The sequence below is a fragment of the Dermacentor albipictus genome, chromosome 3 (genome assembly GCF_038994185.2).
Source record: "Dermacentor albipictus isolate Rhodes 1998 colony chromosome 3, USDA_Dalb.pri_finalv2, whole genome shotgun sequence".
Classification (NCBI taxonomy): Eukaryota; Metazoa; Arthropoda; class Arachnida; order Ixodida; family Ixodidae; genus Dermacentor; species Dermacentor albipictus.
The window spans coordinates 36,379,122-36,397,459 of record NC_091823.1 but is presented as its reverse complement, the minus strand read 5'-3'; the positions used below and the strand labels follow the sequence as shown (position 1 = coordinate 36,397,459).

Sequence of the window (18,338 nt, the reverse complement as noted above, 5' to 3'; positions counted from 1 at the left end):
AAGATGTATTATCGCTAGTATCTCACTTACTCTTGTGGACCAACGCGAAACATTCAGGTTTGACCATTCGGGCGCTATCAGTGTAGTCTGTAATTTATTGTGTGTATATGGTGCGCACATACTCAAGTGTGTGCCCATTCACTTATTGACATGTTGGTGATAGGGTGGGCATGAGATTCTGTACCAGTTGGGGTAGATGTGTGTAGAAACTGTGCGCGAAACGTACTATAACTGGAAGCGGTGCTACTCCCTTTGTCATTGTTTAACAAGTGGTACTCGCACTTGCCAACATTCCGGGGCTGAAGCACTTTCTTTGAATATTATCAATACTACGCTGACGGATGAGCAAATTTCTGTACATCTCAAAGTGCCAGTAACATATGTCGACAGTTGCAACAACGGTCCGTGAACTTGGCTGCACAGATTCATTACATTCCTTAATATGCCAGTCACTATTTTGCTGCCAACTGCTGCACACGTCTTCAATGCACATGATTCAATCCACCATGATTGGAGCACAGTGCGTTAGCGAAAACTCAGTTGCATTTCCGACTGCTGACTGCACAGAAGCAAGGTGGAGCGGTAATGGTTTCATATTCGTGCGCTGTTGCTGAGGCAGCGTGCGGCACGCTGCTGAAAGCTCCATCTCATTTCTCTAGAACGAACTGCTCCATGAAAAGGGTCAATAGCATAGTGTATTAAAGGAAATTAGATTGTTTTTTACCAACATTTATTTTATTTTTCACCCGCCGTGGTTGCTCAGTGGCTATGGTGTTGGGCTGCTTAGCACGAGGTCGCGGGATCGAATCCCGGCCACGGCAGCCGCATTTCAATGGGGGCGAAATGTGAAAACACCCGTGTACTTAGATTTAGGTGCACGTTAAAGAAACCCAGATGGTTGAAATTTTTGGAGTCCTCCACTACGTTGTGCCTCATAATCAGAAAGTGGTTTTGGCACATAAAGCCCCATAATTTTTTTATTTTATGTTTCTTTTTCTACTCATAGAAGCAGAAAAATAAACTTGGTATTCTATTCAATGTTAGAGGAAGCCAGCATTCTTATTAAAAAGCCAGATTACATATTTAAATTTTGCTCTTTGAACACTTGTAGTTTGCAAGCAATCTTTACTGGCCTGAAATTTGGCAGTAACTTGTGAATGTTTGGTCTGCAGATAATCCAGGGGAGCCGCCATTGACCCATGGTTTTGCTGTGCGCCGAACACGGGAGGAGCTTCGCTCTCTGTGGCGCAAGGCCATTCAAGAGCAGGTGCTGCTTATCCGCATGGAGAAGCAGAATAGGCAGCTGCAAGGTGGGTGGGGTGGGGTGGGGTGGGGTGGGGTGGGGTTCCATACCTATCGAGGATGCCTTTTGTAGTATGGCCGGCTTCTTGCAGCTTGCTGATTAGTTCGAACTACACAACGTTTGAATTATATGATATACAGTAAACGCTTGTTAACAGAAACCCTGATATCTAAAAAATAACGGTCAAGTTGGAATTTTCTCCATGTGTTTTTCTCCTCTTATCTCGAAAAACTTTTCCACCATACTCGGTGTATATCGAAATCTGAACTGCAGAAATATCAGGGGATAGTGGCTGCAGTTTTATAGCCACAGTGACTTTCGCTTTAATCCATGCGAGCCAACAGTGTGATTCAAGCACAGCTTGACAGGACACTTACTTCGTACTTATGCAGTGTAAACAGCCACTCCATTTATGGATGTCTGCTGGAGGCACGGCAGTTGAGCTCTTCCGCAATTTACTTTCTGTTTTTGAAGTGAAATTATCTGGAATTCATTATGATGCAAAAATTGGCAGCATCAGCTTCTTTCCCTCTCTGGAATCGGTTCTGAACTCCTTGGATGCTGGGCTTCAAGTCTTGCTTTAACATAAATCAGCCATCTTTTTAAGGGCCAAGCATGCTGTCTTGGCACAGTGCCGGAAGTGCTGTTGGCCATAGATGCTGACATGTCGGGTGCGCAGTTCACGTGAAATGTTGTGAAAATGATCGTATCCTTGAAAGTGATCAGCAGAAAATGCTGTTCTTGGTATACTGAGCTTCTGGTATTAGCAGTTACTGGCACCATTCTGGAAAGGCTTTATGTAGTCTATGCATGGCCTGTAGGTTTTTACTGCAATTTCACTTGTCTTGAAACTCCGTCTAACCAAAACATTTTGCCATATTTTGAGACTTCGTGTTAACAGAGATTTACTGCACTCAAAACTTTTTGTTAAAAGCTATAAGTTGCCAAACGTTGCAGTCCATCAGCTCCATTTCAAAGACCAATGCGTTTGCACACCTTCACAGGTGCTCGGTGTGACAATAGAGAACTTTAGCGTGTAAATGTATATGCAGTCAAACCTCGATAAATAGAACACGGTCATATCGAATTATTGCGTATATTGAACACTTTCTATATCACCTGAAAAATTGCATGTATTTTTAATCTTTTATTTCGGACGGGGTCGGACGTAAAATGGATGTATCGAACTCCGCTACCCTAGATCACGTGTGCTTTGTTCACAGGCAGTGAGCTTTCCCGCAGCATACTCAAAGATAGCGGTGGCGCAATGGGCCTTCCCGACTGCTGCGTGTTATAGCTGCACACATTGATCACGCCGAGGGTGCCGTTTGAATGTAGCGGCGTGCACACGAGGCGGCTTGGCTAGTTTGACAACGTCAATGACGCATTGCATTTGGCACGCTGACTCCTCCTCGGTGCCGAGCTCTGTGCCTGCCACGCCTCACGAGGAATGGTGATTTGCATCCGCAAAGACGTGCCACAGCACGCACTCACTAGGCTCACTCATAGATGCCTTGGCAGATGCCACTACATACAGTCGACTCCCGATAATTCGAAGCCGCTTAATTGGAATTTTCGGTTAATTAGAAGTGCTGGTCCCGTCAGTTTTGCATGTAATCCGATAGAAGAAATCGCTCGATAATTCAAAGTCCTCATCCAGTAATATTGTTTTATTGGAAGTTAATTTTCAGCCGGGATCCTCGAGGTGACCGTCATTCTTTGGTAGAATGTGCAATTTTTCAAGTGTTGCAACAGTTCCGTGCTCCGCGCCTGCAACGCCAGTTTTCTTGGAGCGGCGCGATTATTCATTGTTACGGCTGCCGTGGCCTCCGCGATCAACTCCGGCGGGAGGTGAAGCGGCTCCCGCCAGAGGCCAAGCGCGGCAGCCGCGCGTGGCCGGAGCTGATCGCGGAGGCCACGCGGGTGCCATAGGTGCACGCAGCGCTGCGCATACTGGCAGTGGCGAGATTGTGTGAGATTAGTCTTGCAGCGTGCGCAGCGTATGTCGAGGCGTGTGTTGGTTGAGTGCCTTTGTGCGGGTAGCTCGTAGGCTAGGTTGTTCCACGGGTGATTCGGAATTGACTGTACCTAGATGCGCAGTTTACAGCCATGGCAAACCGTGGCTCTTATCGCACGCTCGACCTGGCAACGAAAGTCGAGGTTTTGAAGGAAGTTGAGAAGGGAGGTGCCGCCAAACAAGACATAGCGCAGAAGTACGGGATCAAGCCGAACACGTTCTCAAACTACATCATGAACAAGCGCACAATAATGGATGCATTTGAGAACGACAAGTTCAAGACTTCTCGGAAGCGAATGCGCACCGGCGCTTACCCAGAGTTGGAGAAGGCTCTGCTGGTTTGGATTAGGGAGGCCAGGAGCAACAAACTTCCTCTCAGCGGAGACATCGTTGCGATGAAAGCCCGAACGCTTGCAGCAATGTTGGGGATCGATGACTTCGTTTCGTCAGATGGATGGCTGACGCGCTTTAAAGATCGCCATGACCTGGTTATCAAGAGCGTGTGTGGTGAAAAGGCGTCCGTTAACCAGGAAACATGCGCCACGTGGAAGGACGGAAAGCTGCGTGAATATCTCGCCGAATACAGACCGGAAGACATCTTCAGTGCAGATGAGACTGCACTCTGCTATCGGCTTCTACCAGAGAAGACCCTGACATTCAAGGACGACGAGTGTGCTGGGGGCAAACGCAGCAAGGAGAGAGTGCTGGTGCTGATCGCGGCAAACATGACTGGCACGGAACAATGTCGGTTACTTGTGATCGGGAAAGCCGCGAAGCCGAGATGTTTTAAAGGCGTGAAGATGCTGCCTGTGGACTATGAGGCGAACAAAAAAGCGTGGATGATGGCCAAAGTCTTCAAGAGCTGGATAAGCAAATTGGACCGCAAGTTTGCTGCTTCGAACCGCAAGGTGTTGTTCCTTGTTGATCACTGCAGTGCTCACGTGAATGTGTCAGCCTTGAGTGCAATACGCCTCACATTTTTGCCTGCAAACACAACGGCTGTTTTGCAGCCAATGGACCAAGGCATCATCAAGAATGTTAAAGTCCTGTACAGGCGGCACCTCCTCGAGCGCATGATTTTGTGTATGGATAGCTCCACAAAGTATGAGGTGAACCTGCTTAGTGCCATCCACATGTTGGCGCGAGCATAGGATCGTGTGAAGCAAGAAACAATCGCAAACTGCTTCAGGGCTTGCGGTTTTGTGGCAGCTTCTTCGGAGGATGCCTATGAAATTTCAGCGGAGGAAGCGTCAACAAGCGAGCTTGACGGAACCGATTTTGGTGATGCTCTCGGGGACGTCAATTTTGAAGATTACGTCGCCGTAGACAAGGCGGTCGAAACGTGCGGTGAACTGACGGATAGCGAAATTGTAGAGATTATTCGACCCCAGGAAGCGACCCAGGAAAGCGACGATGACGTTGAAGGCGAGCCGCAACCTAAGGCTGCCGATGTAGCTGCGGGCCTTGCTCTCGCGGAGCGCTTCTTTGCCGCTGAAGGTAACGCGGAGGAAGCGTTCCGCCACATCTACAGCCTGCAGAACTTGCTTTCAGCAGCACGATTCGGCAAGAAGAAGCAAAGCAAGATGACTGACTATTTTTCTTAGAGAAAATACTCGATTTCGCCACAAATAAAGTGCTGTTTTTGTGTTTTGTGCTTAATTGGAAGTTCGTTTAATTCGAAGTTTTTTGCGGTCCCCGTGAACTTCGTATTAACGGGAGTCGACTGTACTTTGTTACTGACAGTGTTTCAAAATGCTTCGATTGATGGATGTGGAGATTGCAGCAGAAATAGCAGCCAAACGAAGGCGCTGCCGAGGTTGATCCCGCAAGCGCTGATGTTGCCCCGCTCCCGACTTCAACTAGGGCTGTAGCTGCTTTGACCCTTCTACACCGTTACCAGCCTATTGCTTGTGGATCTCAGTGTTTAAGCACGCGGCTGCCAATAAGAAGCAGGCCACACTGTTGCATTACTTTCAGCCAAATAAATAAATACTTTGTGTGAAGCTTTAAGTGAGTATTTAGTGCGCCACGACTGGGACGCGATCGGGGATCGTTGTTCGGAGTGCGTGTTCGGTTGCGCCGCGCGCAATTGACCTTAACCGCGCCGACTTCGCGTGGCTGACAAAATAGGCGCGGCCTACACTAATTGCGTGCGGTGCAATCGACCGCACGCTCCCAGCAGACGAAGTCGGCGCGGCCTGGGCCGATTGCACGCGGCACAACCGAATGCGTGCTCCGAAAAACGATCCCCGATCGCGCCCTTGATTCTTTGATTAAATTGCAGAAGTCTTTTATGCGTTTTTTGCACGATTTTATATATCTAATTCTGGCTATATCGAACTATTTCGCGATCACCGCGCTGTTCGATATATCGAGGTTCGACTTTATATCACAGGTTGTGGAATACCAATACACCTGAAACATGAACAGCAACAGCCAAGCTGTTAACAACATCTTGTGATGATTTTTTTCAATCACAAAGCGTCAGAAACATTCTTATATTTCATGCAGTTCTCATTAAAGGAAAATGTAAAGGCCTTTATAGATTCATGATTATGTTGCGGCCATTCTACCAGCTAAGTAGAGCCTGTCATTGCAAGTAAGAGTTTTATGTGCGCTGGTTGAAACTCATCATTGCAAGGTGGCTCTGCCAGAGCTGCTGTTGATGTGTGCGTCTCCGGTATTCCACAAATGGTATTATGTATACGGATTGGTTAAAACTCTCTATAGTAAGCTTGCTGCTTTTTACCTTTTGGCACAGAGACTTACAGTGGTTCATCGACTGGACAGTTACAGGGCAGTTACAGGGATAGTAGTAACCATATTTGCTTGTATAGTTGAGAAGGGACATCAATGTGGTCTTCGCTTTTTCAGAATGCATTAATCAACATTTTGAATGGCAACCTTAATATCGGGTATCCCGACACAGGCTCTTGTCAGACGAATTATAACTAAGTGAAGTGGGTTTGAAAAATGATAAGATCTTTGTTCTAAACCTGAGCTGTTAAAATTGCCACACGTTGCTTTAATTTTCGCTGGTGACTGCTTCGCCAAACTGTCACTGTTATATTGAGTTATTGCATGCGTGCCGTGAGCTGTGTTACGCATTCTGAAACTCTGGAATGTACGATGGCAGGGGTGTAAATACCGGAGTGATTTGAGCCATGAGATCAGGTTCGACGACCGACAGCTGTGTTTTGCCAACGTTTTGATTTGAATGTTGCTTGTTTTTCTGGCCACAAGTTTGCCTAATAAAGAGTTGGATTCTTAACACACTTTCGGCTTTGTTTGGTTCTTCACCGTCACTATGATGTGACATTATTACTGCTGAAATCTAAATCAACACCTGTTCCAAATGGAACAATGGACCATACTTTATGTTTCCCTTGTGCACATATTGGACTGTGATGTGTGCATTTAGCACACATTAGCAAGCACAACTTGACCAATATAAAAAAAAAAAAATTTGCACGTATCTCAATGCAGTGTTGTGAAAAGTGTTTTGTCTCGCAGCGAGCCAGGATGAAGCAAGCAGCAAGCGCTTACGACTCGACTATGAGGAGGTAGGAGGTGGCCCCTGTGATTCTGAGTCAGCTGAACGCTGGGATGAGCTCCTGGCACGGCCCCCAGGGGGCCGCATTAACCCAGACACCTTGCAAGAACTTGTCCAAGCAGGTGTGTGTTGCTCACGCCATTGTTGTCATTATTACTGTGAAGGCAAGTTCGCTGCAGGACACTGCCTTATACAGTAAAGACTTGTTAATCCCAGCCTCGTTAATTCAGAAAATCGGATAATTCGGACCCATCCTCTGGTTTCAGCAGACGTATGAATTATTTAATGGAATGAAACTCGTTAATTCAGACATATTTGGCCGCACATGGGTTAATTCAGACAACTCTCAGAGCTTGGTGAGCACGGAGTGCCACAAATGTGGACTGTAAAATAACAAAAATGGTGCCAGCGTCCAACTGAAATGAACAGGCAGAATCTGCATCACCATAGTCATCAGCGGAAATCGTACATGAATGACAGCATCACCAGAACGCTTTTTCCCTGTTTGTGCTTTTAAAGCCTTTATTCTTGTGTTTACCGCCACACATAACACTGCGTCGGCCGCGTGCCTTTATAACTGTGTATTCACCTTCCATGATCATGTTCATACCGACCGTGGCTTTGTCTGCAGTAGTTGCGGCTAACAGTAGTTTCATTTTCACTCAGTGCAAAGCTGTCGAGGATGAAAAGCACGGGCTACTTCGTGATGGATGGACAATCTGTTGGTGACCAGCTCAGTGGTGAAAAAATAATCAGGATGTGCGCGCGTTAGTGAAATGTGTGTCTCACATCACTCGCCATGACTGCACTGCAAAGGAAGTCCTGAGGCCTTCGCTGCTGTGAGCACACAATCAGTCACGAGATGATGAAAATTGCAGCTTCTGCACTGCTTTTGTGCAAAATAGAAACATGATTTGGTGATTCATTAGGTAAATAAAAGCATGTTGATATAGTAAGCGTTTATTTGCTTTCTTGATACCCTCATTAATTGGGCATTTGGTTAATTGTGATACTTTCTTGCTTCCCGTGAAAACCGAATGAACAAGCTTTTACTATATGGGCCAGAATAATGTGGCCCTTTCATTTTAGTTCTATTCTTTTTTTTTTTGCTTTGTCATTGAATGTGTCGCAACACTTCTGCGAATCTTTCTCAGATAATCAACTGCAAGGATGGGTGAAAGCAAGGGAGAATTATCTGGGTGAGATTTACTGCTGTTTTACGACAACCTGACATGGACCTGTCGTGGAAAAACGCAGCATTGGCAGCAAAGAGCTCAGTGGACAGAGTTAGGTTTCCCACCAGAGGAAGTGTTAGGCAGACAGTCTTTTAGGGCTTTCAAAGCAGGCAAGCAACACTGTCACCTTGCTAGTCATCCAGTGTTGTACTGGCTGGGGTCATTGTGCCATTCGCATTCTGCTTGTACACCTTTCTGTGTCTACTTTCACTTTTCCTGTAGCCCTCACCAGACAGATTCTGCGGTTTCCAAGTTTGGTTCAAAAATCAAAGAGCCATCAATTTTTTGTACTTGGTGATTTTGCAAGAGCACTGCAATACCTCCATCGTGACTAGACCCGAGATCACCTGTGACATGCCTCAGTTTTGCAAGATGTCTCGACAGATAGCGTCCGCAGCTTATAGACATCTGCCAAGCAATGTCTGAATGGTTTTCATAATCTTCACTGTCGCGAGTTGTCTCAAATTTATGTTGAGTGCCCTATTATTTTGCACATGCTCACATCTCCAGATGTTCCATTAATTTTCCTGGTATCGGACAGCTGTGCCTTCACATAATTTCTGTCACCTGTTCACAGCTTATTTGGCTTGGTGTTCTGTAGCTCACAGGGGCAACACCAGACATATGTTTTCCATATACCCTCTTCTACATTTGGCTGCCCAGTAAGGCTCCTTTGTGAATGGCAAGTCCAAGGTGTTCACTGTCTCTGCTAGGGGCTCCCACTACAAACAATGCTGGGTCATTCCATGCCAAACATACCAGCTGGAAACTCAAACTTCTCCAATTTCTTTTTTAAAATTGTGGAAATTTTTTTGGTCTAAAGAAATTTATTCCCAAACATTTGTGCAAAGAATATTTGTCTGCTTGAGTGCTATTTGAATTCTATCCTTAATGTAAGCAAGGCATGGTGTACATGAAAAAGAAATCACAAAAAGGTGAAGCCTATTTCAGAGAAAGTGGAAATTTTGTCTCTATACATTAGAAAGGGTGTGCTTTACTATGCGCTCTCCTTTGTAGGTCCCGACTTTAGGTTTGAGATATTTTTAATGCTGACAAAAATGCAAATTTTGTCCATTTTTGTTAGATTTTCTTACACTCTAAGAAAAGTTTACACCCTTTGAGTCGTATCTTGCCACACAGCAATAAATGTCATCTGTCTTCTCCGCATTTCCTTTCTTTAATGCTGCGAGCACGGTACTTCCCAGTAATGGACGGCATGCGCGTTATCAGCATGACATAGCATTGCCGACAGGAAAGTAGCGGGTGATGCGTTTTCAAGAAAGGAAAGGCAAGCAAGGTAGATGATGATTATTGTTGTGCGGCAGATATACACCCCAAAGTGTGCAAACTTTTTTTATGAGTATATAGAATCTTTAGGTTTATCTACAAGTTCTTGTTACCTATTTCTGGCAGTCTTGTTACGAAATAATTAGCTATAATATTTTGTCATGCAACAACTACGGAATGTTAGATTCCGAAGTTGCAAAAATTTCATTTTTGTAACGTTTTCCGCTATATATGTCAGAACTGAGGTGGTCCACCTAAACATATGAAAGGTTGCATATTCCATGGAAGGTCACCTAACACTTTGTTTCAGAGTTTAACTGGAGTAATTTTTGATTTGGCCACTAAAAACATTTTTGAAGATTGGTCCCTACTCCATGCAGCACCATTGACTAGCATTGCATCTTAGTTGTAACACACGTCTTGGCATGGCAGGAATCTTTATGCACTGATGATTATTTTCTCAGGGGATTGTTGCAAAATCTCATGGCACATCCTGGATGGTTGTCGGTAAAATTAAACAATGCCCAGCCTTCACCAAGTCACCCAATTATCTGTTTTGCTGGATTATCCTGCTTGCTAGCAACATTGAGGAGCAGTGTATTGCAACATGCAGGGTGGTGTGGCTTGAGGCTGAGTGAAACATACCATATTTGCACAAATAATGAAGGAGTGAGAGAAAGAAAAAGTAATGTCTTGCACTTCTAATGCTAACCAATGATTCCTTATGCATCCATAGCTGTGGGAAGCATGTGCTTGCTGCGGACGCGTCCGCTCCGGCTCCCGCTTTCTCGCCAATTTAAATGTGCCTTTTGCCCAGTTTTGTGCCTTTTCTACTCGAAATCGGATTCTTGAAGTTCTCTTCTACCTAGGGAGAACACATTTCGGCAAGTGCGTGACCTCTGGACTTTTTTACGAGTGATTTCAGCTCTCGCCGCCCCGCTTCGGGCTCTAAGCCTAACGGCGAGTACGACCGCCGCCATTAACGCACGTCTCGACTCCGACCAAGCCGCCGCCGACCCCAGACGTCCCCGCGCCCACCCCGGCTGTGGTGGCCTCCAGCGATCACAACAAGCGAGCCTTCCACCCAACAACGACCCTACAGCGATGGCATACAAAGTCAATGGGCAAGACATGAGCCCGGAAGACTTCACCGCAGACGCAGGGTGGACTATCGTGGCACCGCGCCCGTCAGTAATCAAGACTGCGTTGAGCCAGCCCAACCTCGTTAACCGTCAACGAAAGGGAGGAAATACGAACGCAACTGTCTCAACAGCCAGAAACGCCTTGATCAAAGCAAGCAGGATGCCCGCGCTGCCCCAAGATGACATCAAGATCGTGATTCGCATACGTGGCGGTATCAACATAGCCAAGGTAGGCCAACTTACGGTCACCAAAGCAATTTGCATGGCTGCTTGCATCGAATCTACCGAGCGAAGCGAGGACACGATATGCCCCAATTTGAAGCAGAACATCATGGTGGTCAGCACACCGTCTGAAGCGAACGCAGCAAAATACCTCAGGATCCGCAGCATTTCCATAGGAGAGCAAACGTTTCAAACCACTGCATATAGGACGGCGCCACACGAAACATGCAAAGGCGTTATAAGAGGGGTTCCGCTTGATGAGACGCAGGACTCCATAAACCGCAAGATCGTCAACCCACGCAACCCACTCGCTCTGGCGGCAAAGAGAATCAAGGAAACTGGCACGGTCATCATCGCCTTCGACGGCTTTCGAGTCCCGAACTATGTCAGATACGACAACGCCCTGATCAAGTGTTCCCTTTACCGCAAGCAGATCGCCATGTGCCATGTGTGCGGCAGACTCGGCCATCGTGCCGACGTATGCCCCTCGCCCGACGACGCAATTTGCAAAGGCTGTGGACTAGCTAACCCTAACGCAGATCATGTGTGCACCTCAATCAAATGTGCGCTCTGCGAGGGAAATCATGTCACGGCAAGCAAGGAATGCAAGAACCGCTTCCAACTCCCCTACGTCGTCCGAAGAAGACGAGTTGAAAGAAAAATTGCAGCAAACGCAAGCAAAAGCACCACGAGATCAGGGCCAATCGCCCTGAGTCAGCACGACTTCCCGCCGCTCAAGGACGCCGAGTGTAGCGCCATCAACCACAACGTGGCCGCCAACGCAGATGCTGGCTTGTCCGGTGAGCGGGGCCGCTCGAGATCGAGGAATCGCGGTCGCCTGTCGTCACGATCGCGAGGACGCTCCAGGAACCCGAGCCAGAGATCCTCGTCAAGGATACGATTCGCCCCTAGCCCACGAGTTGGCGGTGATGACCGGTTGACGTGGGCCCTACGAGTTCAGCAGCACCAACAACAGGAGCTACAAGAACAGCAGCACCAACAGCAGGCCGCCAGCCAGGTGAGTCCGATGGCACGGCCAGAGCAAGTAGAAATAGCAAATACGATTAAAAGACTAGAACACGAAAACAAAGAGTTAAGGCAAACCATCACACAACTTGTCAAGGAAATCGGACAACTCAAAACGCCACCACCCCCCGACTCTAATCAAACCGAAGTCACATCAGAACCCATGGTATTGGAAGTACCGGTCGCGGAATCCACGCGCAATCCGCATAAGAGAAAAGCCGTGACAAACACACATCCATCGGGCACGGACAGCGACATCAGGGAAATCAAGGAACTGCTCAGCGGGCTTGCAACTACCGTCGCGTCACTAAAGGAAGGGCAAGACAAACTTGCGACGACAGTAGGGACCCTCAAGGAAGGTTACGACAGGATAACGCTACAGATCAACCACATGATGGAGACGATCAACATCCATGGTGCAAGGCTCAACGCGCTAGAAATGGCAGACCACCCGCCTGTGACGTCACAGCCTGCTATCACCAAGCTACCTCGGGCGTTGTCGCTCGATAGACATAGCAACAACGTGGCCTCACAAAGGCCACCCAACGCCAACAACAAAGATGGCTGTGCAAACTGAAACGTTTCGCCTTTGGCAATGGATTTGTAGGGGCTACGTCCGTAAAAAGGCCCCCCTGCAACAATACATTCAAGCCAAAAAAGACAAACCCCAAGTCATTCTCCTACAAGAGACAAATACCGCTACACCTTCGCTACCCAGCTATGACGTGACCGCAACGACACCGCAACACAAATGTAGAGGTATCGCCACGTTGGTCAGCAACAAGCTAGCCCACACGACACACAACATTAATCACGACCGCAGCAATTGCGAATTCATTCTCACGGAAGTCTTCCCTAGAGCCAAGAACGCCAAGAGCATATTCATCCTAAACGTTTACAGCAACCCCAAGCACAGAGCACACAAATTTAAGCAAATACTCCAGCTCTCCCGCAACCGTGCCGGCGACAACCCCGTGATCGTGGCCGGGGACTTCAACGCCCCTAACACGGCCTGGGGATACGTCGCCAGCAGAGCCAAAGGCAAGGACTTGCTAAACGACGCCGATGAACTTGACCTAACGCTCATCACGAACGCCGAGTACCCCACAAGAACGGGTAACTCGGTCAACCGCGACATAACGCCAGATCTCACTTTCGTCCGCAACGTTCCAAACTCTCAGTGGAACAACCTCTTCGAGGATCTGGGCAGCGATCATCACATTGTTGAGACAACAATTGACACCCCATCCCGAGGACCCAGAAAAATGACGTACGTCGACTGGGACAAGTTCCGCGAGTTCAGACACGAACGCCGAACAGGCAAAGAATTGATGGAACAATGGACATCGCAACTAAAGGCCGACATTAAGGCGGCCACGAAAGAAATAGAGACAGATCTTCGCGTTCAAAGCATGGACAGCCGACTGGCCCACATGCTCGAAGCCAAACAATCGCTCACCAGGAGATGAAAAGAACAAAGACACAATCGACGGCTCAGGAAAAGAATTTCTTCCCTCAACCGGCTGATTGCAGAATGTTGCACGCAACTATCTAACCAGCAATGGAACGAGGTGTGCGACGCCGCGGACGGCCGCATCAACAGCAGGACGACGTGGCACCTGCTCAAACATCTTTTAGATAGAACCAAAACCAAAGCGGACCAGGGTCGTACGCTGAACAAGATCATGCACGAGGAACTCAAAATTACTACGGAAAATGAGCTCATTGACCGTCTCGCCGACAAGCACCTCCCGCTGGCCAAAAATGTTAGAGGCACGACCGCCGATGCATATCGCGGCAAAGCCAACCCGGAGCTTGATCGGGACTTCTCAACCGAAGAGATACGCACGGCGCTTCAGAACCTAAACAGCAAGTCAGCGCCGGGGCTGGATGGCATAACTAACAAGGCACTTAGAAACCTCGACGAAACCTCAATCGAAACCCTCACAGAGGAAATCAACAACATCTGGAGGAATGGAGCACTACCAGAAGACTGGAAAACGGCCCTTATCGTGCCCATCCCAAAGCCTGGCAAGGCGCCCAACATCAATAACCTCAGACCTATCTCGCTGACGTCTTGCGTCGGCAAGGTAGCCGAGCACGCGGTCCTAAACAGGCTCTCGAAACATCTCGAAGATAAAGATGTCTACCCCGCAGCAATGATCGGCTTTAGACCCGGGCTATCCACCCAAGACGCCGTGAAGCTCCTCAAGCATCAGATCATTGACGCAGACACGAGAGACGCGAGAGTAATCCTAGAGCTAGACCTCGAAAAGGCATTCGATAATTTATCACATGACTACATACTCGACACGATCTCCAACCTCGACCTCGGCACGAGACTCTACGCTTATACAAAATCATTCCTGAGTGACAGAACGGCCACCCTCCGTCTAGGGGAAATCAAGTCCCAGAAATACAAACTCGGAGGCAGGGGAACCCCGCAAGGTTCTGTCATCTCTCCGACGCTTTTTAACCTTGCGCTAGCCGGCCTAGGCAAGAAATTGGATCAAATCGAGAACGTCAAATACACGATATACGCCGATGACGTAACGCTCTGGGTCCCCGGAGGTAGTCTGGGATCAATTGAAAGCGCTCTGCAGGAAGCGATCGACGTGATCGAGGAATACCTCGCTCCCACTGGCCTGCGAAGTTCGCCTGCAAAGTCGGAGCTCCTCGTCTACAAACCATCAAGGAGCGGTCCCAAACCAAAGAACGAAATCGGAGACACACACGTCGTTACTCTAAGAACAAAAGACGGAGGAACCATTCCACACGTCAGCAAAATCAGAGTCCTTGGGATGTTCATTGAGAGCACCAGCTCTAACGCCGCTACAGTGGAGAAGATCGTGACAAAGTCGAATAATGCCTTGAATCTCATACGACGCGTAGCCAACAGACAACGCGGCCTTAAGGAAGAAAATCTCCTCAAGCTAACACACGCCTTTGCGCTATGCCACTTCACCTACGAGGCGGCCATGCACAGATGGAAGGTAGCGGAGAAGGACAAACTCAACGTACAACTGAGGAAGCTAGTCAAACTAGCGCTGGGAATCCCCTAGAACACCGAGACAGAGCTCCTGCTGCAACTGGGGGTACACAACACACTTGAAGAAATCGCCGAAGCTCAAGAACGGGCTCAATGGACAAGACTCTCTGGAACCGAACCGGGTAGAGAAATCCTAGCCAAACTAGGCCATGACACCACAGCAATCGAGAATCTATATCAAAGCGTTCCGACGGACACACGCAACTCCTACACGGTTCGCCCACTGCCGCGGAACATGAACCCCACGCACCATCAACCCAGAAGGCTGGCACGCGGATCGTTCATCCTGCGCGAAATACGTGATAAGAAAATCCTAGCCTGTTTCGTTGACGCGGCACAGTACCCAACCAGGAAGGCCATCGTTGCCACCACGATCAATAAGCAAGGTCAAGTGAGAAACGCTCTCATAGTCAAGACCCACAAGTCCGAGATAGCAGAACAGGTTGCCATCGCACTCGCGTTCACAGACCCGACCACCACCCACGTCTACAGCGATTCACGCTCGGCCGTCAAAGCCTTTCAGAAAGGAACAGTTGCAAGACAAGCACTACAAATAATCGATCCGCACCGCTGCAGCATCACACCATCTGCTGGTTCCTGGCACACCTCGGAGAGATCGAGGACACCCCTCGCAATCTCAATGAGATGGCTCACAGGAGCGCGCGAGACCTAACCTTTCGCGACGCCACCTATTCTGGTCGTGACCATCCCAGCCAGAATCGGGACCCTCCCTCCACATATAACGAGATCATAAAGCACTTTTATCTAGACCGCAGAATATACAGCACACCTCACAATAAGCTCACCAGGCCTCAAGCCCTGACGTTCAGAATGCTTCAAACAAACACTGTGGGGTCTGATGTGGGATTCTCACACCATACTCTTGGGACAAAGGAACGACAACACAGTAGTGCGAACAATCACAAGGGCATTTATTGCACCTTTCATAGATCAATGCCTGCTAGCCGAGTTGCTATCCACAAAACATGCCGATGGGCGCGCGACAAATCTAGAAGTCCGACTCACCGCGACCGGAAGCGAGCGAATATGTTCGCTCCATGCTGGATCCTGTAGGGGTTGGGGGACGGACTTCGGGATGAAAACCACAAACTTGGGGGAATTTTATTCTACAATATGTACAGAGAGGTGAGCGTCAAGTACCAGTCGTACAGACATTACGGGCCGGCAGCAACTCGGACGCTGCGGCCCGCGGCAAGAAGTTCGAGAGAGGTGAATCAGGGAATCAGGGCATGTCCCAGCATGCTCAGGTCTCTCTGGAAGGCTTCTTATACACCCTTCGTGCACTGTAAGTCACGTCATGTTTGACCAATGGGAGAGTCCGCTCCGATGACGCCACTTTCAGCCAATGGTAGGCGCCCGTGTCGCGGTGTCGCACCTGGCGGCTCTCTGCGGTCTTGCCTCGCAGACTGGCAATGCACTTCTAACGAGGAGAAGGGGAGGGCTGCTCATGCTCCATTGTCGGAGGCCCACCTGCTAATCCCAGCGGCGCACGAACTTGTTGGCACGTGAACTTGTTGCCTTAAACTTGTTTGCTCGGCCGCTCCTCTGGAATGTGCTTTCCTGCTTCTGCATTCCTCAATTAGCTGTGCTGCGTTTCGAAGTGGTTTGGGGAACTCGAAGTAGCCTCAGGAAACAGCGCCATATCTAACAATCCCAACGCCTTGTCGTTCGCGTGTATAGTCACGCGAATCGTGGCGCGTTCGAAGGCGGCCACGCGAGGCAGTCTCGCAGATGCATCGGTCGCCGCGCGCGCGGAATGTCCGCGCTGATCGGCAACCCGCCGGGGAAGAGGGTCGCTGCCCGCGCGGCACGTCCGTGCCGCTAGCTGTCTCCAACCCAAAGAGAGAGCGCCTTGTCTCTCCCGCACCCAAGTAACCCTGCAGCAGCGCAACACTAGCGCCATCTCTCGCACTGCGCCTGTACCATTTTGACCGCGCATGTGCGGCGAAGCCGCACTACAGGAGACGCGCTATGCGGGAAAAACATCAGGGGAGGCGCGAGGGTCGCGCATCCCCACAGCACGTACCCCACGCAGAACAGACTACATCACTACATGCCTGACCTATACAAAACATCATATTGCGAAAATTGCCATAGCACACTAGACGTACATCACTTGCTCTGGCCGTGCGGTCGGACCCACGCAAACAAGGATCAAGACTCCGCCAGGCTACAAGACGCATTACGCAGCACGGACCTGGCGGAGCAGCTCTGGGCCGTCCAGCGAGCCCACGATGCGGCCAGGGAGTCACAACTCCCGGTCCCAACGTGGGAGTAGCCCGCTCTATGGGACCTTGCGCCCCGTAGCTCGCAGGACCTTTCTATAATGTTACTCCATCCATCCATCCATCCATAGCTGTGGGCTTCAAACTCAGTGGTTTAGCATTACTCAGTGCTATAGCAGTGCTGCAACAATGCTACACCATGCTGCAGCAATGTGCACGTGCATGAGCAGATGCATGTTGCAGCAATGCGTTTCCCAAAGCAGCTTGCTGAAATGTTTGAACAGTCGACAGGACTGCGGTATAGTTCGCCGAGAAACCAGATTTGTGCAGGCTGGAGTTGTTGCGTTTGCGGTTGTAGGGCTGAGCATTGTGCGAGTTATAGTTGTGAAGGAAGTCATTGGACACCTTTGCTATGGTGCTACATTCATTACATTCATTTCACTTTCGCTTTATCACACAACCGCCCTCCCTTGTGCACATGTGCATGTGTATTCCACTAGTGTGTTGAGTGAGTGGCTTTTCTGCAAGGCCCAGTTGCCTGGTGGTCAAGCCTGCAGCATCGTGAAGTGTGAAATAAATAAACAAACAAATAATAATAATAATAATAATAATAATAATAATAATAATAATAATAATGTTGTAGTCGCAGCATAGTTGTGAATTCAACTTGATGTACTTTATGACGCTGGTGCACAAGAAAGAGCATCATGTAGGTGTTAGTTATCAGTTCCATTTAGACAATCACAATGTAAGGGAATCCAGTCACAATTTTGGGTTGGTATACCTCGAACAAATTGTGTTTATGTACTTCTTCTCTGGTGGGCTGATGACATAGCAACGGCCAACATGGAGGCATGACAGCAGAATATGCAAGCCGAGTTTCCAGTTGTTGTGTGCTGACACTGCTGACTATACTTGGCAGTGCTTTTGTGTATCTTTCCTGGCAGGTTAGGTTAAGACAGCCTACCCTACACATGTACGTTGAGTCAGCCGAACCACCCTCTTGCTCATCCCAAGCCACTGGGAGGTTTCAGCCAGCCAAGATGGCTTGATCCGTTTGTTGGGCTTATAACACTACTCTAATTCGATTTTTTTTTATTACACAGAAATTCTGCATCATTGGGCATATCTCACTTGCCTCATGCTCTGTAACTGTTCTGTCATGCTCCTTTGTTGCTTAGCATTGGCTGCACGGCGCTTAGGAAGGCACTACATCTTGAGTCGCTTAGCAGGAGCACTGTTCACAGTTCTCAGTGTC

The 18,338-nt window shown here is 48.7% G+C and overlaps 1 protein-coding gene across 2 annotated transcripts in view; it reads left to right on the top strand.

Annotated features, from left to right (window-relative positions):
- The window catches only part of plx (PTB_TBC1D1_like and TBC domain-containing protein plx), an 83,102-nt gene that overhangs the window by 50,163 nt on the left and 14,601 nt on the right, over positions 1-18,338 (top strand). For both annotated transcript variants that reach the window (XM_065432721.2, XM_065432710.2), the window contains 2 exons: positions 1,173-1,310; positions 6,834-6,995. In XM_065432721.2, coding sequence (XP_065288793.2) covers positions 1,173-1,310; positions 6,834-6,995 — 300 coding nt within the window. The remainder of the gene's footprint in view (positions 1-1,172; positions 1,311-6,833; positions 6,996-18,338) is intronic.